The following is a 24,534-nucleotide window of genomic DNA, read 5'->3' on the forward strand; positions in this document are numbered from 1 at the left end:
GGAAGACAAAGGGTATACAGTTAACTAAACCAGTGTGAATTTAGCTACTTAAAAGATGTATCAAATTGATTTTAACCTTCTGGTTATATCTGTTCTGGTCTGTTTCTGTCCATTCTGGTGATTATGTCCACTGAATCAGTATGGTTGGAAAAAAAAATTGGCAAATTTGGCAGATTATGATTACCAGTATAAACTGTACTTCTGCCCAAGAGATGTGAATAATTTTATTTCTTGGTTTGTTGATTCTGTTTGTTGCTCAGTTCAAATGCATCATTGAAAAACACTGATGCATTCTCATACTTTGTTACAAATATTTATTACAGATGCATATCTCCAGATATCGGTGAATATTATATAGCTTGAATACGTTATAACAGTTCTAGTTGGAACAATGGGTATTGTTAGAGAAACTTTAAGTGAGGTAAAATGTAAACTTTTAGGCAGCATGTGATGCAGGATTGCTTAAAACTTCTCCATTTCACATGCTCACCATGAAAAATCCATTTGATGATGACATTTTGCTAACTGTCAAAAAGGCATAATTGACAATATTCAAAGGTCTACAAAAATTACTAGAGTAACTCGTACAGCTGTGGCAAAAATGATGGGCTAGTACCTTTGCTGTTGTTGCCACAGTTGATTAATTGGTTGATTTAGTTTGGTTTGATTTGTGTTTTTTTTTGTGGGTGGGTTATTAGGTGGAGGAAGAACCCCGAAAGACCACCAACTCAAATTGGTTGATCTGTGACAAAAATTCACTCTGTGAGATGTGCAAGTGATGTAAAAGCAAGCACCTTAGCATACTTGGGCACATGGAGCCTCTATTGATTTGATGTTTATCTCCAACAGCTGAAGCCATTTAGACATGAGATCTCAGGTTTCGGTAGATCATTATGGCCTTTACACCATTTTCAGATGAAGAGAATCTATATATGGCAGCCAGTTTTACTGCTGAAGAAAATCCAAGTACTTTTGAGACACCAAACACCACTTATAAAGAACCACTGATCTTCCAAAAGTAACTGGCAACATTCTCATTTACACATTGGAGGCATGTAATCACATGACAAGCATCTTGTACCACTCTGTCATGAAAGCCCCTCATGCCATAGTATACCTATACAGTCTCATACAACTGGATTGCATTAATACTGGCCGCCATGTATAGCCTATCGTGTGCTGAAAAATGGCGTTAAACCCCACAACAACAACAACAACAACTGGATTGAAAGTGCAGTGTTACTGCTAGGCTATCAGTCATGATGATGATTCTGTTGACAATACAGTTAACTTCAATGAGGAGTACTCTGGGAAAAATGATTCCTTGACTTTCATCCATTTTTTAAAATCTAATTAATGATATAAAAATGTTTGACTTGCTATATTTCTTTTGTTTTTTAAACTTTATATTAGTCTTGCAACAAGCATAAAAATAAAACATCGGTAACTGAAATATGTTCTTACAAGAAATGAGATAGTGTAAAAGTAGGCAGAAATATGGCAACATCACTTGCACAGGCATTATTGTTTTTTTCTTCTGACAAATCATGTATTATAAGTTTACCAAAACATTTATTGAAAAAAAATAACAAGGAATCATAGCATCTGACCACACATTTAAAGTAATACAAGATTTAACAATTATTCTAATCAAAAGCAGCATGCCTGAGAACAAAGAAAAATAGCAAAACATAGTGATCACTTTAGTAAACACACAGTTTAGTAAGGATACAAATTCATGATTTCTGTATTAGAATAGAAATTCCTATTATAAAATCTGTATTCATGGACGTTAAATTAGTAGATATTAAGGGACTAATCAATGACGTCTACAATAAATTAGTAGGTATTAAGGGACTGATCAGTGACATATACAATAAATTAGTAGGTATTAAGGGTCTGATCAATGACATATACAATAAATTAGTAGGTATTAAGGGTCTGATCAATGACATATACAATAAATTAGTAGATAATAAGGGATTAATCAATGACATCTACAATAAATTAGTAGGTATTAAGGGTCTGATCAGTGACATATACAATAAATTAGTAGATAAAAAGGGACTGATTAATGACATCCACAATAAATTAGTAGATAATAAGGGTCTGATCAATGACATTTACAATAAATTAGTAGGTATTAAGGGTCTGAGCAATGACATATGCAATAAATTAGTAGGTATTAAGGGTCTGATCAATGACATTAACAATAAATTAGTAGATAATAAGGGACTGATCAATGACATCTACAATAAATTAGTAGGTATTAAGGGTCTGATCAGTGACATATAAAATAAATTAGTAGGTATTAAGGGTCTGATCAGTGACATATAAAATAAATTAGTAGATAATAAGGGACTGATCAATGACATCCACAGTAAATTAGTAGGTATTAAGGGTCTGAGCAATGACATATACAATAAATTAGTTGGTATTAAGGGTCTGATCAATGACATATACAATAAATTAGTAGATAATAAGGGTCTGATCAATGACATCTACAATAAATTAGTAGGTATTAAGGTTCTGATCAATGACATCCAGAATAGATTAGTAGATAATAGGGACTGATCAATGACATCTACAATAAATTAGTTGGTATCAAGGGACTGATCAATGACATACAAATAATAAGCCACCATGAAAATTTGTGATTTCACAGTATCAGAGATATACATGGCTGACAGACAAAAAAACAAGAGGACAAAATATTGATTATAATGAATAAATACAAATAAAAATATGCAGTAGATTATGTGATCTATAAGAATTCAGCAGATTACCTCCAGCCAGCTGTCATTTAAATCACTTCTGTCCCCAACCCAATATTAAAATCACTTCTACTGCCCACTAACCCATAGCCAAAAATTATGTTAAACAAATTATGCTTCTGTAGGGGGCAGTGTTTTTCAATTAAAACATATCTGATGGTTGATCACAATTTTTTAATTGCTTCTGTTGTGGGTTGGGTGAATTTGAAAGTGCCTTCCCCCCCCGGGGGGGAGGGTATATGTTTTACTGGAACAGCCCTAAGTTTTGAAGTCATTTGATAACTGTGGAATTTATCAATTTGCTTATGTAGTAAACGATGCAGGCTTAAGCTTCTTATCACTCTGCCCGTTGAAATTGTATCTTACAGTTAGCTGCATTATTATAGTTTGACTTGGACTTCAGAAAAGAACCATTTAAGTTGTAAGGGTTGGGGAGTTGATTGTTATAAATGTACTACTCTCTCTGTTTTTGCTGCGCAATATTACAAAGCTATTGTTACCAGCATGCATCATATATTGTTTTCTCTGTTTTTTTATAAAATGGCTTTACTGCCTGTTGGGAATCCCTCTTTACCCATAAAATCAAATGGATACCTCCCAAACCTGGTTGAGGGAGGGAACTATAAGGCATACACACACACACACATCAGATTTTGAGTATTTTTAATTGATCAGGTTCTTTTGTCAGGAGAAGAAGCAAAACAAACCTGACAAAAGTTGAAGGTAACCTGAGTTATTTAGGTATTTGAGAGAACAAAAATTTACAAAGAACAAAGTTCAGTAATTACAAAAGTTTGATGAAAAACAGTATCATTTTTAAGGATAGAAACCACATATAGTGAAAACAGTACTGCCTAAAACCAGCAACTGCAATATGTACTTAAAATTATATCCTGTTATAGCTGGGTTTAGAAAGGATGTAAATAAAATGTGTCAATTGAATGTTATAGCAGGATACTGAAAAAGAAATGATGATGATAAAAATAATAATAATAATAATAATAACCTTGAGTTAGACTTTGTCATTAGCATTATATGGGACTGTTGAATGGTCAGCTATTGTGGTTGATGCAGTTCACGTTGATTTTATTATAGCTGTGACTTTTGTGGTTCATTCATTTTCTGTAGTCAGCTATTTCGCTAGCATATTGGATGGCATAAATTTTGCATGCCAAGAGATAGATTACATGATGCAGTGCATGTAAGTGATATGTTTGTCATCAAAACAATATTATCTTATGGTATATTTTATTTGAAATCACATTTTGATAATCTTGTAATAAGCAAATGATTTGTATGCATACTTTGACTACACATGATTTTAATGTTTAATTATTGTAATTTTTTTTCAGTCTGTGATTATAAAAAGCATTGAGCGAAATGCAGGAAACATGTATTTGGCTCGACTTCTGCTACTGGGTTTAGAAAGTGAGGCAAGACACTTACCAAGGTCTCCAACCACACCTAATGCAGAACATGCCAACAAGATTGGCCTGTCAGCCATGGGTAATGAAATATATTCTGTTTCACACATGAGTAGAATATTGATTATCAAGGTAAAATAAGGATATCAGAAGTATAAAAATTAATTCAAAATTCTATGCATATCACATATAAATGTAAAATCCAACTTAATACTTTGAATTCTCAACATTTGAGAAAGAAACATGAAATGTAGTGAAAATTTTTTGTCAGGTTTTACAGATTTATCTTTCTTTTAAGTTTGACAGTTTAACTTAGTGCAACTTAAAATAAACATTTCCATTTTTTAACACGCAAATTATGAATTCATTTAATAAAAAAATGTTGTGTGATTTGATCCAATAATGCTGAACACCTGTTTGAAATAAAATCCTAGTGAAAAAGTGACTTTGCAAATAAAACAGCACAATAAAAAATTTCTGTAGACTTTGGTAGGTTTGCAGATTTTATTTCTAAATGATTAAAGTTTGTTCCAGCAAATTGTAACATTATTTTGGCTTGTTGTACAGTTGTAACAGGTGATTTTCATGAATGGCAGTTGTCATTTTGGTGATCAAAAAATGAAACATGTTGAAAATGTTGAAAATGAAAAGAGCAGCCTGGCAAGTACAGCATAGTATGTGTGATGTCGGACAGGCAACCTCCTGTTAATCAATATACTTCTTTGTGTAGAACAGGGTCTTGATGATGGAACGGTCCAGAGAATCCTGATGGAGAAATAAAAATAAGTTGGAAGAAGCATCTCTAGAATTTATGCAAGTTTCATCACATGATCTTGTGTTGCACAGAACAGATGACATTTGTTCTGGCCTCCTTGCCAGTCTTTAACAAAATTTAGTTCATGACCATATGCTGCAGATTATTTTGTCAGCTTCTGCACATGCCATTCAGAGATAGTAAAAATTATGCAGCAGTTTTGGTTCTATAGCTTGATTATTTTTATTTCTATATGCATTGTTGGCATGTCAGCGAACATTGGAATCAATCTTAGTTTTTGTTAGAAATTAACTCCATCAAATCATCTTTAATTGACCAAGTTTGGATTGCCTTTCAACTTTCACTTTCCAAGAACCAAGAGATATTGTAGAACATCATTCTGCTCTCATTGGACAATTACAAATACTTTCTTAAATTGTTGATTAATGGATTTACTTGAGGATTGTGTAAGATTTTAAAACTAAAGTTGCTTCTAAAACATAGCCTGGCACTCCTCCATTTTGTCATGTCAATCACCCTGATGGTCAAGTAAGAATGGACCCAGTGGCTAATGGGGCCCCCAGTAATTGTGTGTTCTGTTGTGTGGGTGTGTGCAAGCATCTGTCTGAAACATATTCACCTTCATTTCTTTGAATAGCTTGTCAATATAATCTTCAATAAATTGTTCCCATCAAGGCATCATAAAAGTTTGGCAATATGACCTTCAATAAATTGTTCACATCATAGTATCATATAAAAAAACTGCTGGAAATCATAATGTCTGAGCGTTGTTAATGTTTCAGGAATGCAGTCAGTTCAGCATATTAGTAAAATTAAATTTTCTTTCATGATTGATGCTTCATATTTGCCCCCATCCCAAATTTAACCTCCTCCCTGAGTGGTTTGAAGGTTTTTGATTGCTAAAATTTTACAATACAGTGTGCATGTGTTAGAGTCAAGACCAGAGATGGTCCCAGGGTGTGTGATTGCAAGATTCATATAAATTTTCTATGAATTCACACACTTGGAAAGTGGTGATGCAAGAGAACTCCCACAAATTAATTTCTCCTTTGAATAGGTTCCCCAATCAGATTACATTAGGAGTATTAGCCTCCTACTAAAAGACGAAAATCCTCTTATTATCTAGTTTTAGATAGACAAATGGCAGTAACTCTTGCCCATTACCTCCCCTTGATACCACCAGGTGTCACAGTTTTTAGCTTTGCTGTGTTCTGCGACACATGCAGTGCAGTAACCTCCAACGATCTAGCCATATTTGTGTTCCTATGGACCTATTCAACATTCATTTTGCATTTATTGTACGGATTTATCAATCTACTGCAGGTTGTATACTTTATTTTACAATTTCAGCCAATATTTTGAGAGATTTGTCACTTGTCGGGACTTCATCTTGTAGGACAACCTTACACAAGGTCACTACGGGTTAGTGTACATTTGACTTTATCCGCTTACTCCGTATGCTGTGGAGCTCTTAATAGTGAATTCTGAAGTGCTGCTTTATAATTATGCATAATTTATTCATATTCATTACTGTTTTGATAGGTTTCTGATATGACGCTTTACTGATCTGTTAGTTATGACTGTTTTCAGTGACCTAGTAACTTCACACAATACTAGCATATATCAATTAAATGTTCTACAGGCATGTTATGTATATTTGATTTAATTTGTATTTGATTTAATTTAATTGTTTGTAATTTTAAAATCTTTTTATTTTTAATTTGATTTATATGTCAGAGTAATGTAATTTTGTTTACTAGGAATTTGATATTTTCCAGAAACTAGTTTGACCTGGCTTTAATTGTAAACACCGAACTTTGTATCTTTTGATGACCTTGCTCCTGGCCTTGATTGAGAATCAAGTAAACAACAACTTTTTTTAAAAATTCAGTTTTGATGTGTGAATGATAATAGTGAAATCGAGGCTGTACCTTCTAAACCATTCTGGAATGTGATCATATGACCTTCATATGGAAATCTGTTTTGCTTCTCAAGTTACTGTATAACCTTTATATATAGAGAAATTAGTCAGTCAGGCTTCTAAACACTGGGATGTAAAGTGTTTGTTTTGTTGTGACGAATTTGGAGTTATATTTAATTTTTTATTCAAATTATTTGGATTCTAAAAGATTAATTCTTTTTCCTGGAATTATTTGAGTGTTCATACAGAATTCTTGGACAAAAACATTTGTTTAAATTTTATTTGGAAATTCAAATACTGGAATATTATTGTTTGTGGAATAACAAAGAACTGTAGACACATCCATAATATAAAAGCTACAGTATATATAATCACCTTCCATTTTGAATTTTTCGTCGAGACTCAAACTTAAGTTCATTAGAACATTTCATTACTAGGACTTCTAAAATTTAGTTTGTGGATTATTCTTGGATTATTTTTGGATTTGATTCTTAAAGCCATAAGTTCTTATTTGTTATATTTTTCAAAGCTTGTTGTTTTCACTCTTTCTTTTGTTACTGTTTATTAGAGCCTAAACACGTAACATAAGAATAGGGGCCTTTTCCTTGGATATTTGAATTTTGGCTAAAATATTTCAGAAAACTTAGTTTTTTAAAATTGGAATTTCCTTAGTTTTTGAAATCGTTAGTGAATTTGGCAAGCTTTTTCTAAAATGTCATCAAAAGTGGAAATCTTTCTTTCAAGTCCTACCCAGGACCAATTAGACCTTTTCAGAATAGATTAATTAATTCATCTTGCCAGAAAATATGATCTTTCTGAGGTGAAGGCTTCCTTAACGAAGCAAGAAATAAATAATATTGTGGTCCAGTGCTTGGTAGAAAAGAATGTTTTGGATAAAAGTGCTTTGGTTTTGATCAGTAAGTCTGTATCAGACTCTGACATGAAAGTAAAAGAATTAGAATTAAAATACAAGATGGAATTGGAGTTGAGGAAGCTGGAACTTCAGAAAGATAAAGTAGAAAAACATGCAGTTGCACTTGCAATTGGAGAAAGAAAGAATAATTAAATGGGAGAAAGAGAAAGAACAAATGAAATTGGAGAAAGAAAAAGAACAAATGTTATTACAAAAAGAAGAAAAACAAATGCAGTTACAAGAAAAACAAATGCAGTTAGATAAGAAAAAAGAGAGAGAGAGAGAATATCATTTTATAATAAAAGAAATGGAGCTGAGAATTGAAAAGCACATTCCCACTTCAAATACAAATTTATGTTTTGACTGCTCCGGTGGCCTTGTGGTTAGAGCATCTGCCTTGGATGTGAGAAATCATGGGTTCGATACCCGGCCGAATCATACCAAAGACTTACAAAAATGGTACTAATAGCTTCCTCTCTTGGCATTCAGTATTACGAGGTTAGTGTTAGGACTGGTTGGCCTGGTGTTGGGATAATGTGACTGGGTGAGACATCAAGCTACATGTCTGCAACTTGATGCACCAGTGCTAGACATCGCTAAAAACTGCCACACTGCAGACATCATAGCGATATGGCTGAAAAATTGTTAAAGGTATGTTAAAAATCCAAATCATACACACACACTCCTTATTTTGAAAAAGTTGCTGAAAATTTTAAATAGCCAAGGGAGCATTGGACTCAGTTATTACAATGTGTACTTACTGGCAAAGCTAGTGATATTTACTGTTCACTCTCAGTTCACCAAAGTGGTGACCATGATGTGGTTAAGGAATGCATTTTAATGGGTTATGAGTTAGTCCCTGAAGCTTATCGGCAAAAATTCAGAAACTGTAAAAGAAAGAAGCTGAACAACTTGTGTCAAATTTGCACGAGATAAAGTACATTTATTTGATAGGTGGTGCTTAGCCAAGAAAGTTGAACAAGATTATGAAAGTCTCAAACAAGTTGTATTACTTGAAGAGTTTAAGAATTGTGTCCATAGTGACATTAAGACTTATCTTGATGAGCATAAGATCGAAACCTTGGAAAATGCTGCTCATGCTGCTGATGAGCATTCTTCAGCTAATAAAGTTCCTTTTGTAAATAAGACTTCCACTCAACAGTCTTCTGGCAGAAAAGTATTTCAGCCTAATGCAAGTCCTTCTAAATCTTAAACTGGCACAACTTTAAAAAATCAAGCTATAGATAAGCATGATCAAAGATCCTTGTCTCAATCCTATGTGTACCTATTGCAAGAAGAAAGGACACATTATTTCTGATTGCTACAAATTGAAAAACATAGGCATCAGAATCAAGACAGACCTATTCCAAATGCTCTTATTTCAAAGAGGTCAAGGTCATGGTCATGTATTGAAAGCAATACATTTGTTGGGTCTTATAAACCCCAGTCTGATCTTATTATGGGTAATTATGAACTATTCATATCGAAGGGTTCTGTATCACTCTTGGGTGATTTTGCCAATCCTATCCCTATTAAAATTTTAAGGGACACAGGAACTTCTCAGAGTCTTTTATGGTCAGGTACTTTGCCTTTTTCTGAGAAGTCTTCTTCTAATGAGAGTGTTCTTATTCAGGGAGTAGAGTGTGGCTTTGTTAATATTTCTCTCCATTGTGTAAATTTGTCATCAGACTTAGTCTCAGGACCAGTGACAATCAGAACAGTCTGTTTTACCTGTTGAGGGCATTCATTTATTACTTGGCAACAACCTAGCTGGAGACAAGGTTGTGGTTAATGCACTTGCAACTGACAAGCCTTGTTTGGATCAGAACGTCTGATCCAACCGAAAAAGAATTCCCTGATTTATTCCCAGCTTGTGCAGTTATTAGACTATGGCAGAGAAAGCTCTTGAGAATGATGTTGATAAGGAAAGTATTCCTTTAGCTGACACATGTATTGGTCAGGCTTTTGATGAGGTCACTTTCCTTTTTTGGATGAATCAAAGGGTATTGATCACAGTGATCCTCTTTTAACTACTCATTCTCTTTATTCTAATCAGGGTGACAAACAACAATCACTTGTCATCGAACAGGAAAAAGATCCTGAGATCTCCTGTTTGTTTAAGAGTGCCATTAGTGACCATTTTGGAGCTATATTTTAATATTTATTCAAATTATTTGGATTCTAAAAGATTAATTCTTTCTCTTGGAAATATTTGAGTGCTCAAACAGAATTCTTGGACAGAGATATTTAAATTTTATTCGGAAATTCAAACACTGGAATATTATTGTCTGACGAATAACAAAGAACTGTAGACACATCCATATATAAAGGTTACTGTATACGTCATCGCCTTCCATTTGGGATTTTTCATAGGGACTTGAATTCATTAGAACATTTCATTACTAGGACTTATAAAATTTAATGTGTGGATTATTCTTGGATTATTTTTGGATTTGATTCTTAAAACTAAGTTTTTTTTCTTCTTCATTTTTAGTGTTTTTCCAAGGAAATAAATTATTTGTTATATTTTTCAAAGTTTGCTGTTTTCACTGTCTTTTGTTTCTGTTTATTAGAGAATAAACATGTAACATAAGAAGGACACTTCACAGTATGGAAGTTTACCATGACTCCCGTTTTGTTTATGTTATGTATACATGGTTTCTGTTACATGGTGTCTATAACATGTGGTTATGAAAGTGTTTTGTTTCAGTGACCTGGTAATTTCAACATGTTACTAGTTTCTACTTCGGTGTGTTTCTTGTATCAGAGCATGGTAACCTACCATGACTGGTTAGGTTTATTGTATGTACACATTGTGCCTTCTCAATTAACTATGCATTGTGCCTAAGCTTAATATAGGACAAACGTTTATTGTATGACACATTTACGGATCTGTTTGTTATGGCAGTGTTTTCGTGACCTAGTAATTTCAACCCTTTACTAGATTCTGCTTTAGTTTGTGTCTTTTGTGTCATTTCCGCAGCATATTTATTTAATTGATCTATATGCAGTTTCAAAGCATCGAAGTCCACCATGACTCCTGCTTTGTTATGTATACATTGTTTCTGATATACAGTGTCTATAATATGTAGTATGGGCTGCCAAGTTAGATGATTTATGTTATTAGCTAGTTGGTCAGATACTAATTTGCTAATGTATGCTTTGTTTTCTCTCATCTGGTGTCATTTCAGGAGGAATATTTACTTCACACATGACATGCATGCTATACAAAGATCGCCCTGTTTGGTATTGAAGGGAAGGAGCTAAATATTTAGTGTTTGGTTGGAAATCTCATGCACTGCTGTACTTAAGAAAGCAACAAAAGGGGACGAGAGATGGTCAAGTTCACTGCAAGATACCTCTGACATCCTTAGTCCCCACCGCAAATCAGCCTCAGTGGCAAGCCTTCTGGGGGCCACTGGATTTCCCCCCAGCTAAAGTTCCTTGCACAAAACCAACACATACCATTACATCAGGGGATGGTGAAGTTACAGTATAGGACCATCCATTGCTGGATAAGATGCGTCAGTTGGTACAGCAGTTGAAGCAGCATTCTCTTCAATCTGAGCAAAACATTAGGGGGAATATTCCCCAATTGTAGGCAACCAAGATGGGATAAGCCTCCACATATGTCAGCATGGCCTTTGGGCTGTTACGTCAGGGTGGATGGGATTTACAATAGATCAGCTGAACCCCAAAAAATAATAATAATTCTGCTGTGCCATCACCAGCAGTCGCCTTGACATTATCAGAGGTCCAGCCATCCCAGGAATCAGTTGCCATCCATAGGTAGCCAACGAGCCATCATTCATCCTCTCTTTTCTGTAGTCCACAGACACATCTAGAGAGGCAGCCATGCAAGATCCTGTCTGTATCTCTTCTCAGGTGGCTTACTGCTCCAAAGTTTTGAGCAATTTCTGTGAGACAGAAATCAGGATATCATGCTTCACTCCCTTTATTACTGGCTGAAGGTGATGATATACTTGGTGTACTCTGACATCTCACCAGATCAGAGTAGCCTCACATCTGTGCCCTCAAGCACTACTTGGAACATACAAGTTGTGACATGCACAAATATCACTTCCTCTCTTTCCAGGTCAGAAAACAAGACATCACCCCTCAAGCCCTTGCTTCGTGCTTTTAGTGGGTTATATGCTTGGTGTACTCTGAGATATCTCAAGATCAGAGTTGCCTCAGGAGGATTACAGCTCACGAGATTAGAGCCATTTCTGCAAGCCTCGCTTTTAAATGCAATGTTTTGAGAAGTTGTTGGCTGGCATGTAGAGTCAACCTTCTTGAGTTTTTACCTCAGAGATTTAGCGTCACAGAGACAAACATTGGATCTGGTAGGGCCGGTGTCATTAGCACAGACGGCCACCAGACCCAACTAGACCAATCAACACATCCCATTAGCTCACAGGATTTGCCAGCGAAAATTTTGGTAGGTGCGAAGATCTCAACTTCATCTGCTCAGCTATTATATATAGATATTTATATATATGAGTCTCAACTCAAGGGATCTAGGCTGTGTTGCTTAGGTCATTAGGAGAATGGGTTCTCTTTCATTTGGGGAATCCAGCTACTCATCTCCAGAAGGATACCAGAGGTCGAGGCAGGATGCTCAGCATCCCTTCCTCCTATTACTTTTTTTTCTTACGTAATGTGATTGGGGAATGTATTTGAAGGAGAAAGCAAATTTTTGAAGTAAATTCTGCTTCTCAGAAGAATACTTACCCAAACACATTACTTAAAAACCCTCTCAAGCACCCCACCATGTGAGCATCCGCATTAATGTCTCGTTCAGCTAAAAACTGGTGACACCTGGTGGTATCAAGGGGAAATAATGTGCAAGAGTTACTGTCCCTTTTCTATTTTAAAATAGACAATGAGATGATTTTCGTCCTTTAGTAGGGCTGGGTTTGTGAGGTAGGAATCAAATATTCCTAATGCAGTGTGATTGGGTAAGTATTCTCAGCGAAATATAATTTACTTATAAAATGTGCTTTCACGTCATAACTGTTTACTTATCATGTTTCAGTGGCTTGGCATAAATGGTTGTTAAACTAAATTTGATTGGTACATTTGGCACTGTAACATGCATTGTGTCAAAGTTTAAACCTTGCATCAAGGAAGTTTTACAAATGTACAATTAAAATATGGTTTACGTAGAAGACCATAATGGCCAATTCCTAGCATTGTTCACGTTTAGATGACTATTTAATTAAGCTGGCTGATAATAGTAATGAAGGTAGTTTTTATAGTTATGATGAATATCAAATCATAGGAGCTGGGAAAATGTTAATGTCATTAAATAGAAATTTGATGTACATGCTAGATGGACAAAAGCAGAGCATGCTGGTCAACCCCTCATGTCAGCATTTTCCTTTCAAAATTAAATGTAGAAAACACAAGTAAATAAGCCAAATTAAAATAGAGTTTTTAAAAGTAGGGTGCATTTTTCATTTATTTTCTCATCACAATTTAGCCCTATAGGATCATTTGCTACAAAACCATATAGCCCTACAATAAAGGTTATGATAAATCTAATAAATAAGAATCTAAAAATGAAACTAAAAGGTAAAGATATTCATTTGATCAAAATATCTCTGTTTAAACAAGTAGACTATGCCATTAATGAACTTAAAATCCTAAATAGAGTACTACCCACTTATGTCGACATCACTTACATTGAATCTTCGTGTCTTACAAATATTCATAGTTTCAGTCCCATGGTCTATTATTACTACCAAATATGTTATGCTTACGTCAACCTCAAGATAAAAAAATAACTGTACATGTCAACACAAGCTCTCAGTAGCAGCATGAACAAATTCTCTGTTTTCTTCTTCTTTGTCTCAAAAAGGCAGCAGTTATATGATGTTTCCCCAGGCTTTAATTCAGCCATTGCAGAGGGTATGTGTTTGGTCTTCTGAAGTTTGTTTTCGCTATGACTTCAATACATAGCATGTGCACCTATTATAGATACAGTCTTTTATAAAAACATTGCACCTATTATAAAAACAAGCCAGGTACAATCTTATATAAAAACATTGCACCCTTCATCTAAATAAGTCAGCTGCAGTCTTTATAGGACATTGCAACCTTCATCAAAACAAGTCAGTTACAATCTTTTATAATAATGAAGTACCTTCATGAAAAAAGATAGCTAAAATCTTTTATAAAAACAATGCACCCTTCATTAAATGAAGTCAGTATCAAATTTGTATAAAGGCAGTGAAATCTGATCGATTGTTGCCGTTTTGAAGGTTATTGGAGATTGGGACAAATTAATTGTGTCATGTAAGTTTCATTTTCTGCTGGTAAAAGGTAACTTTATGCTTACGATGGTTAACAGAGATGGCTTATAAAGCCAATTAAATTTATAGTCTCTTGAAACTAAATATCAGACTGTGAAGGAAAATGAAGGTGGGGCATCTTGCAAAGATGTGTGTGACAAATTTTCACTGAAACACAACACTGTCTGGATAACTGAAAGCTGCAGAGTCAGTAATAAAAGACTATATCAAAGGCAACTGTGCTTCTGATAGGAAGTTGCAGAAGACTGCTAAATTTGAAGATATGGAAGAGGCCCCAGCAAAATGGTTTCATGAAATACATAATGCAAATTCTACCGTCCCTATAGATCGTGACATGATTAAAAAAACTTGGTGTGGAGAACTTCACTGCCACAAGCAGTTGGTTCTATTGCTTTAAAGTTCATCACAACATTGCTTACAGAAGGATTTGTGGAGAATCTAAGTCAGCAGACACATCACAGCTTGAAACATAGAAAACCAAACTTAAAGATATCATTCAGAATCATAAAACAGTTTTATTTTTTAAGTGCACTCCATACAAGACTTACTGCATCAAAGAGCAACTATGCACTGGTGGGAAGCAGCTGAAAGACTGCATCTCAGTTCTGGTCACATCCAGACTGGCAATGACAAAATGCCACTTCTTGTTATTGGCAAGTCTGAGACCTTGCTGTTTTTAAAATGTACACCTCCTTCCTGTGGATTACTATGCAAACATGAAAGCTTGGATGACGTCAGATATTTTTATGGAGTGGATAAGGAAACTCGGCTGAAAGATGAAAGTACAAGGAAGAAAAATTACCTTGCATGTGAATAATTGTTTAGTGCATCCAGAAGTGGACAATCTCCAACATGTCCAGCTAATTTTCTCTCACCTAATACCACATCACTCATGCAACTCGTGTATCAAGGAATCATCCAGAACCTAAAACTGAACTATCGAAAACGTCTTGTCCACAAAAAGCTGGCAGCGGTTGATCATCAAGAAGAATTTAAGGAAGCTTTGCTTGGGGCTCTTTACAATCTGAGGAAAGCTTGAGGATTAGTGCATTCTTTCCCGAAAGTGATGAATTTCACGGATTTTCCCCATCTGATATTCTGTATAGTCTTGATGAATAAGGTTTATATAAAGCTATTGGAATTCAAAAAAATGAGTTCGTTCGGATGGCTGTTGAAACAGATGCCACAGAAGTGCCAAGCAGGTCTAGTAGACGACAATATTATTGCTTCTGTCAAAATGAAATTCGTTTTAACAGAAGGAAAAGAAGACAACTTACTGGAGAGCGATGCTGTTGATGAGTCTGAAACAATGCCTTTTCCATGTGTTTCTTGCAGAGAGGCATTTTCAATGTGTAATGGTTTGACCAGATTTTTTGCTCAGTCAGGCTCATTGGCAATATTGGAAGAAGGACAGGGACATTTGGATAAGTTGCAGCATCTCATACAGAGAGAACAGCTGTCAAAGCTAAAACAGAAGCTTGCATAAAATTCATAACTATTATTATCCCCCATCTCTGCCTGTTTTGCTAAAAGAATCTAATTTTAAAAACCTTACATTTTAATTAAATTCCATTTTAATTTAATGTATTGAACATGCTTTGGGTAATCTTAATTACATGCATTATTCTATCCTGGAATTGTGAGTATTTTACAAAAGTACAAGTTTTATGCTTAATTAATTCAAAACTTGGTGACACTTTGTTTCATTTCCCATTGGGTAACCTCTTTCCCTTGGCAGCCTCATATAGTTTATCTTTGTTGTCTCAGGCAGCCCAACATATAGTCCAGTTTATGTATATGCAGCCACGTGCTGCTGGCCTCTTGGTTGACAGTGGATTATACAGTATAGCACAATGGTAACTCAAACTTAAGTTGTCAGTATACAAGTTTTTTTCAGACTGGTTTTGTCTTTTGTCTTCATTTAATTAAATTTTCAGTTGTTTATTTTCACAAAGTGTATATATTACACACTGATGTAAAGTTACCACTTAACAACTAATTTCACGTACATGTATATGCAAAAAAAAGATGCTGAGATAAATAAATCTGGCATAGTAGTCAGTAGAGTACTAATTCAAGAAAATGAAACTTGGGCAAAGCTTATGTTAGTGAAGAATCTTATTTTGGAGCAGAAATATCCAAAGCACAATACCTGTGATGCATCAAAGGGGGTGCTCTGTACAGAACAGTAATCATACATAGATAAGAAACAGATTAAGCTGAGAAACAATGAACAGATTAATGCTTATACAGCCTTTTAATGATTTTGATTTCAGTAAGGGTCTTACAAGGTGGATCTTGAAGAAAAAGATGGATATTGAAGATTTACGTAAATATTGGATGTGGCCATTTCCTCCACTCCCTCATCTTTGTTCTACTAATCTTTATTTTTGTGACAAGAGTTGAAATCCCCTTTGTGATAAAGTCGGGGAGTATCTCTGCAGGACAAAACATTTTTAATCAAATTTTCGATTGAAGACAGTCAACTTTTTGTTTCAGGTTTCTTTAACCAGAGTCTTCTTAGCATCAATACATCCAGTAGTCCTGTTTTGTTAGTCAATGGTCATACCAGTTCGTCCATAGTTAGTAGTCCCCACACAAGTCCCTGCTCAAGCAGTCCCAATCACTGGGTCTCACCACCTCCAGGTAGGTATTTCTTAGCTGTTAATATCATTTTCTTCCCTTCCTTCCTCCTTTATTTTCTTTCTTATATATTGCAAAAGGCAGAGTGCATTATATTATGATGTTCATCCATTATAAATTGGGTTTGTGCACAATTACTTTCATTTCCCACCATCTACAGTTGGCAAACTTTGAGGATGGCATGCACTTTCACTAAGGAAAAAACCAAATGTTTTTGGCTCTTAAGAGTTTGAATGTCCACAAACCCTATCACTTTCAGGCCCAAATAAAAATCTAAGTTCTAGGTCACTGTGACTGAAAAAAAGGGAAACGGGTCTTGATTTCTCTGCCAGCTGCATTTGCAGGGTTCAGAATTACCTTTTCTCACTAACCCATTGGATCACCAAAAGGAATTTTGTATTGATCCTGCCTAAATTTCACTGATTGTGCTAAAATCAAACAGAAGTCAGTTAAGTTCTAATTAAGCATTTATTATTCATTAGCATCAACTCAAAGCAGTAACAACTGTTCTTCAATAAGACTCGTGGATAAGGTAGCGAACACACTTTCATATTTCTCAGTAACAATGTTACAGCCTCACCTGGATCATACTTCAGCCATTTATGTTCATTTTCCCAGCATTTCTTTTATTTTTTTTCTCTTCTGTTGATATTTGTGATTGCACTCCCTACTGTCATCATCTAAATTTTACAGTTTTGATGGCAGCTGTGCAGCTTGCAAATACTTATACATGTTTACACTTGTCACCATACAATGCATTGAATGTTGATCAACAATGATATAAATATTAAATGACATTTTCTGGTAAAATTCTGGATTATTCGTTGAGTCAGCAAGTGCAGCCTTTTCCAATTGGTCAGAAATAACCTAAGACCCCACCATTATAAGGAGTTAAATCAGTGTTTTGGGGCAGTACATGTGCAGAGAATGTTTTGACAGTGATCACACTTCTTTACTTCATGAGTGGATGAGTATGGTTTAACCCATGTCCATTTGCTCCGTAAGCATTTCTTGTCCCTCATCAAGAGCAGGAGGTTGTTATGTACTAAGTTAACACAGCGAGTGGATCAATTAGCCATTAAAGCCAACTCAAGACCACATCTTAACTGTTGTGATAGTGACTGCCAGTAATTTTCACTGCTTCAATTGATGAGTGACAGCTGGGTTTTAGTGATCCATCTGCAAGATCACTAACCACAGGATAGATAGTAGATTAGCAGTAACTTCAAGTCCTGATTTACCAAACTTTGTGGATAGTTTGCATTTGAGATAACGAAGATCCTTATTAATTTAAGGGCTTTTAAGGTCAGGTTTACTTATTTGTACTGTCACGAAACTTTGCAGATGGCTTGCACTTTTGGTAGGGAAAACCCTCTCAGTTTGGGGATCATGGTTGAATGTCGCAGTCACTCTGTCTGAAAGAAGAATAATGATGTTTTGATGAAAGAAAAAGAAAGAAACGGTCTTTTCTTGAATTCCTAGATATCCTAGAAAATAACTGGTTTTCTCCATGATCTACTGTGACCAAACTTTGTTGATTGCTTGCATTTGATGTAAGGAAAAATCCCAAATAATTCTGGATTTAAATGATCAAAGGTCAAGGTCATTGGGACTAAAAAAATAAAATAATGGTTTCCACACAATAACATTAGTGCTGCATGATATACCTTAACCAAAGTTTCATGGATGGTTTGTATTTAGGGTAAGAAGTCTATCCATTTTGGGTCAAATGTTCAGAGGTCAGGGTCTTGTTATCACTATTTCTCCTGATTGGATGGTTATATCAGCACTGAAAGGCTTCTTACAAGTTTGGTGGTGTCAGTCTGAAATCTAATATGACTGCCACAATGGTCATTTCGAAAATCTTGTTATCACTACTTCTTCTTGATGACTGGTCATATTGACATCATGCTATTTCCCCAAATGACTTCTTATGATGTCTAGTTGGTACTTATAGAAATGTTGCCAATCTGATATCGAGTTTGGCCACCATATCATCTATCTAGTTTCTCCAAAATGGAAATTCATATTAACCTGGGATTTCCACTGGAAGTCTTCTTATGATGCCTTGTTGGTTCTGATTTGAAAATGTTATTTTTGCTGAGAAATATCAAAGATGGTTTCACATTTGACTGTTAAAAGAAAGAAACGGTCTTGTCTTGAATTCCTAGATATTCTTTTCAGCTAGTAGAGTATCAGACCCTTTGAGGGACTCTTGTTTACATCTGTCTTTATTTCCTTGCAAATCAATTATTTCATTCCATTTCTTTTATATTTTTTCTGTCATTTCCTTCTCCATCTATCCATCCTTGTATTCCAGATGTTAATTCACAACTTTGTCCAAAGACATATGGAAAATATGGTAACTTCATATCTTCACATGGCATGTTGCTTGTAGCCAGTATAGCTAAAACTCAGTTGAAAATATTATTATTGGTATAAACAATTTTCTCGTAGACTAGCATGTGCTTTTTATGGGTTTAGCCTCTTTATGGTCCCATGATTGGTTGTCCCTTTAATTTGGTTTCAGCAGGATAAGTTCACCAAAATTTGGGGAATTTAATGAAATATTGTACAAGGCTTTGTGTTGATGAGGCATTGAACGAGTTTGATTTCTGGCATTCTACAACGTCATTTACAGGAGTTATAGCCCTTATTTGCCTGTCCTTCTGACTCGGGTTTTAGTAGCATAACTTTACTAAGCGTTGTTGGATTTCAGCCTGGCCTGATAATGATAATGGCTTAATTGAACTTCATTTCAAGTGTTACACATTATCATGCTGGTTCAGCCCTGACAACTGTGCATTCTGCTGCATGATCTTCAATAAGGTATATCACATTTTACTGAAGTTATTATGTACCTTTTTGTTAATGAATAACTTGAATAGTTTAGATTTCCACCATTCCAGGTCATCGTTTGTAAGAGTGAAAGCCTCTGAATGCTAATCTTCACCAACTTTTCCAATGGAAGTTCTCTTGTTCCTGGCAAGGAAATTGTAGAGTTGGGCCTTTTGAGATGTACTCATTTGTTAGTAGCTCATGTTATAAATTTGACCAAACTTAGCATGTGAGTATATCAGACATTGTCTGAGACCAGCTGTAATTATCCATGTCAGTGTTAGGGTCAGGCCATGACAAAGAATTTTGTATTATACTTGGAATTATCTGGCAAACTTGCTAGACACTAAAAGAAAAGATTTATTACTGAACTTAATGTGTTGGAGCTTCTAATGAATATCAAAGATGGTTTCATTTGTCAGCAGTTAAAAATAATAAAATTGCAGAAAAACCGGTTTATTTTGTATTTTAGGAATTTCTAGTGTAGTGTCAGTTCTATTTAGGGACTCTTGTTATTTATCTGTCTGCTTATCTGCTATTTCGTGATCAGCGCTACTATTCAGTATATTGCTCTGTTCCTAGATCCGACTTTTTAAGTAGAGCTTTGAGTTGTACCCATCTTGTCATAATTAGTAAAGATTGAAGTGTTATTGAAAATGTAGGTTGATCATCAGTGTTTGATGTGCAAGTTATTTACTGCTTTTTCTCTCTAGGTATTTACAGCCCAATGGTGGTTTTGCCTCCAGGGGGAACTTGTTCTGTCCATAACTCTATAGATTTGTTATCCAAGTGCAATGGCCTACAGAAAGAACTGAGTCAGAATAATGCCTTCATTCAAGTACCCACACCCCTTGAGCATGGTAATAAGTTTTACATTTGTCTCCATCTATTATACTCAGATTGATTACAGTAATTATAGATAACATTTGTTAGGGTCATTATGCTGTATATTCCAGAAATGGAAAAAGTGGCAACCACTGGATCCTACCAGGTCCAAAATCTAGGTATTGCAAATACTGATTGCCTGTATCCATTTTATTTAAGAAATTTAAACACGTATTATCACAGGCACTCCTTAAATTGTTCATGTGGAACGAATTTGGAATTTCTCTTCTTATGCAGAGATATTTAATCAGTGAATGAAGGTGCCAATGGAATAAATAAAATTAGCACTGAATTAGCGATGGGGCTGATTTCAGACGCTTAATATTATCACCTTGTGTAAGTTTTTAAAAAAATTATAGGATAGGGTGTTGTCAGTAGTTTTCCTTTTTCACTAACAAATACAAGTACCAGTGGCCGCAGAAGTCTTTTGCATCTACATGAAGTACAGTGTGATAGATTTTGTTGGTATTCATCCTCATTCTCATGCCTGGATTTGTTCTAGGTGAGATTTTCTTTGAACTAGGAAATTGCATTATTTCTTCTGTTTTGAAGATAACATTGTAATGTCTTCCAAGTTTAAGTGAGACATGAAATTGGTAATGAGATGTTTTCAAAGCATTCATGCTGTGCCAAACAAAGGGCCTGGTGGTTAAAGTGAGTTAAATGGAACCACCATTAAATGGCCTAAAACATTGAATAAAACTTACTGACAACTGATAATTTGTTTAAAAACATTGCATATAAGTATATGATAACTATATGTCTCTCTGTCATCTGCATACTGGAAATACAACCAGAATGTCAGCGTACATAAGAGGACACCACCTACCTTCCAAAGATGGAAAGACCATCAAGTTCATGTGTATCAATATGTATCGTATTGCAGGCTGTGTATCATGAATCATATCAATAAGTGGCACAGGTATGTCATTTCACACCTATGTGATAATAATGGCAGAAGAGGGGAGAGGCTAAAGTGGGGGGTGGTTTTTACAAATCACATATTTAAAGACCCAATTTATGATAATGTCCCATCAAAGAAAGTTATAGTCCATTGGAAAGGTATACTAAATTGTAACTGTAACTACCTCAAGAAATGGTAACCTTTACCAAATTAAACTTTGATACTCATGAAAGTGAGTGAGTCCATGTAATTCAGACTTTTGTTGTTTTTGAGAAATACAGTTTCATTATTATATATGATTAATATGTCTGTATATTTGTAATTTGCTTTCATTGTGATAGCTTGTACTTTACTTCCCAATCCCATAACTACATTGCCATGTAGGGAAGAAAATAAAGTTATTGACAAGACACCACATGCATAAGTCAGTTGACAAGATGCCACACACATAAATCAGTTGACAAGATGCCACACATATAAGTCAATTTCAGTGTTAGTGGTGCATTTTTTTTCAGGTGGTGGTGCTCATAGTGGTAATAACAGTCCGTCCAGAAGTCCCTGTGATAGTCCACTTAGTTTCCGTGGACCACAGACTACAGGTGAGTTCAGTTTAAACAAAACTTTCAGATATGTGCCAATCAAATTACACTAACAGTTAAATCTGTTATTTCACTTATAACAACTTAAACCTAACAAAATACAGGTAAAAGAAATTAATTCCCTGTTACAAAGGAAAGTTCCCTGTTACAAAGGAAAACAAAACAATGGGGTGAGGATGGTCTTTCGGGCCATTAAACCAAGTTAAGTAACTAGCATGTAGCAGATGAAACCCTAAAGGTTATGAATTACTTCCCTTGAATATTTTTTCATTTTATCCTAAAATCAAGCCTGAAATTTTTAAAGCCTGTTGTGCCTTAGACTGAAAATAGACTGGAAACATTTAACTCCAATGCCTTTAACTCATACGGCCCCAATCCTGCCTGTAGGCGTGATGAGGCTGTACCCTATTTCTGAGCTCTGCAGCATCAAGGTCATTTAAGATACGCCAAAGTGGTGGTAGTATTACAAAAAAGCAGACAGATATAGCTCTACAATGATACCAAATAATCTGGAAGTTCTAGTTGCACTACAAAATACAGAGGGAAAAACCTCATTTTTTGGACTCGTTTCTTTTTCAACCCAAAATTCGCTCGTGGTCGGAACGCGATTTTGTGTCTGGATTCTAGATGTTTTGGCCTCAGATCTAAGGTAGACTGGTCTGAACTGCACAGGCAGGTGAACCTCTGCAAAAACTAGGATAAGGTGGGCATTTGGAATAAAGAGTGATCTCCATATGAAAATGATGGGTCCATTAAGCAAAAAAAAGAAAGAAAAAAAAGAACTCCAACTTTTACCCTTCTGCTCATGCATGCAAGCAAAATAACCAACGGAAAACAATGTTTCTAATACAACTAGACATTAGTCTCATGGAAAATCTGTTGAAAGCCAATGTATCATTATCATGATGTATTCAGAAATAGCCACCAGTATGTCTTTCCTGTTCGCATTTCAGGCGGAAACGACAAAAACCTCCAGGGCCAAATGAGTTAAAGATACCAAAGTTCATTACATAATATTGTTAGCTCATGCTGCTTGAAATAATTCTTGAATTTTTGAACATATAGTTTGAATTATTATTATTATTATTATTATTACATGGATAAATAGTATGAATTTCATCTTATTCTGAAAATGTTATGTTCTTGAGATGGGGGCATATAGTACTTGAATTGATAGCTTGTGAGTGACTGGACATCATTGGCTAAATTTTTTTTCCAGCACTTTTAGCTCAGTAACCCTAAACTATTTCACTTCATATTCGGAATATATTATCACATACTCTCTTTTTTCTCGGTACGAGTTGCACCACTAGTTTCTGCACATAGATGAGGCATACGGTCTATAATTATACATATAATGGGGTCAAATTTTGGTTACAGTTTTGTGTGGCACTTTTAGCTCCCTTATGTGATTCACAAAAAAGTTGTATTATAATGTCATAACATACTCCCTTTCTCTCGTTTCCATTCATTGCCCTGGGTGGGGTCATGTGGGCATGAAATATAAGAACCCATTTAGGATAAAAAGCTCACCATAAGGTGGAGGGAAATATGTTGTGATGTTGTCTATCTATCTATTCATTACAAATTTTGTTTCTGCACAATAACACAAGTTTCCACATCTACAGTTCATAAACTTTTGGGGATGTCTGGCACTTGGTGTAAGGAAGAAGCCAATCCGTTTTTGGGTCAAAATGTCCAAGGTCAAGGTCACTGACAGAAAGAAGTACACATTTTCTGCATAATGGCATTGGTTCTGCTTCACAGACCAAAATATGTGGATGGCACGCAGTTCCAGAAAAGAAGAAGCTGTTAATTTTGGGGTCAAACGGTCAGATGTCAGGGTGACTGACTAATAGAAGAAAACTGATTTTTGCACAGACATTTTGCTCTTGACTTTGTACCTTCACCAAAGTTTATGGATGACTTGCAGGTTGGGTTAAATAAGAAGCCTGTTGACTTTGGGGTCAATGTCATTGTGAGTCAGTGAAGAAAATTTGTTTTTGCATAATAACCTCAGTTCTAGGTCATGTATATCATCCAAAGTTTATAGAGGGATAGCACTTAAAAGTTGGTAGAGGGTTATTGGTTTAGGGGTCAGAAGGATAAAGCTGGGGTCATTGTAGATGAAAGAAAAATGGATCTTGCAGAACAAATTTTGTTCAGTAAGTTTGTTGACTACATTTGTTGATGACTTGCACTTTGGGTAATAAAGAATAATACAGATTGTTGGATCTAAACAGTAATGTTATGGATAATAAGAACAGGGTTCCCACACTACCAGAAAATCGTGAAAAAGTCGAAAAATGCTTATTTTTTCCTGACCATGAAAAGTTTTTGAATTTTGCAAATATTGATGTAAGTGGGGGAAAACCCGGGAACTTTCTGCCACCACTTGATGCTGGAAACAATTACATAATTGACTTTCTTCCCCACAGAGAGCTCGAACTGTATTTTTTCTTACATAGAATATATGAAAACCAGTCTGGCATCACAAGAGGCCAACAAGGTGTCAGCAAAGTGTAGTCGCTTACCAGATGG

The 24,534-nt window shown here is 35.2% G+C and overlaps 1 protein-coding gene across 4 annotated transcripts in view; it reads left to right on the plus strand.

The window, feature by feature from the left end:
• LOC149803256 (protein bicaudal C homolog 1-like) overlaps positions 1-24,534 on the plus strand; it is a 327,843-nt gene that overhangs the window by 241,143 nt on the left and 62,166 nt on the right. For 3 of the 4 annotated variants that reach the window (XR_016420163.1, XR_016420164.1, XM_089952905.1), the window contains exons 11-15: positions 4,127-4,280; positions 6,324-6,395; positions 16,624-16,770; positions 20,319-20,465; positions 21,910-21,993. Coding sequence is in view for 2 of the 4 variants with exons in the window: in XM_089952905.1 (XP_089809031.1) it covers positions 4,127-4,280; positions 6,324-6,395; positions 16,624-16,770; positions 20,319-20,465; positions 21,910-21,993 (604 nt within the window). In the remaining 2 variants the exon portion in view is untranslated. The remainder of the gene's footprint in view (positions 1-4,126; positions 4,281-6,323; positions 6,396-16,623; positions 16,771-20,318; positions 20,466-21,909; positions 21,994-24,534) is intronic. The other variant, XM_089952906.1, reaches the window with a different exon arrangement.

The sequence above is a fragment of the Sinohyriopsis cumingii genome, chromosome 3, assembly GCF_028554795.1.
Source record: "Sinohyriopsis cumingii isolate HCF-2022 chromosome 3, ASM2855479v2, whole genome shotgun sequence".
Taxonomy (NCBI): domain Eukaryota; kingdom Metazoa; phylum Mollusca; class Bivalvia; order Unionida; family Unionidae; genus Sinohyriopsis; species Sinohyriopsis cumingii.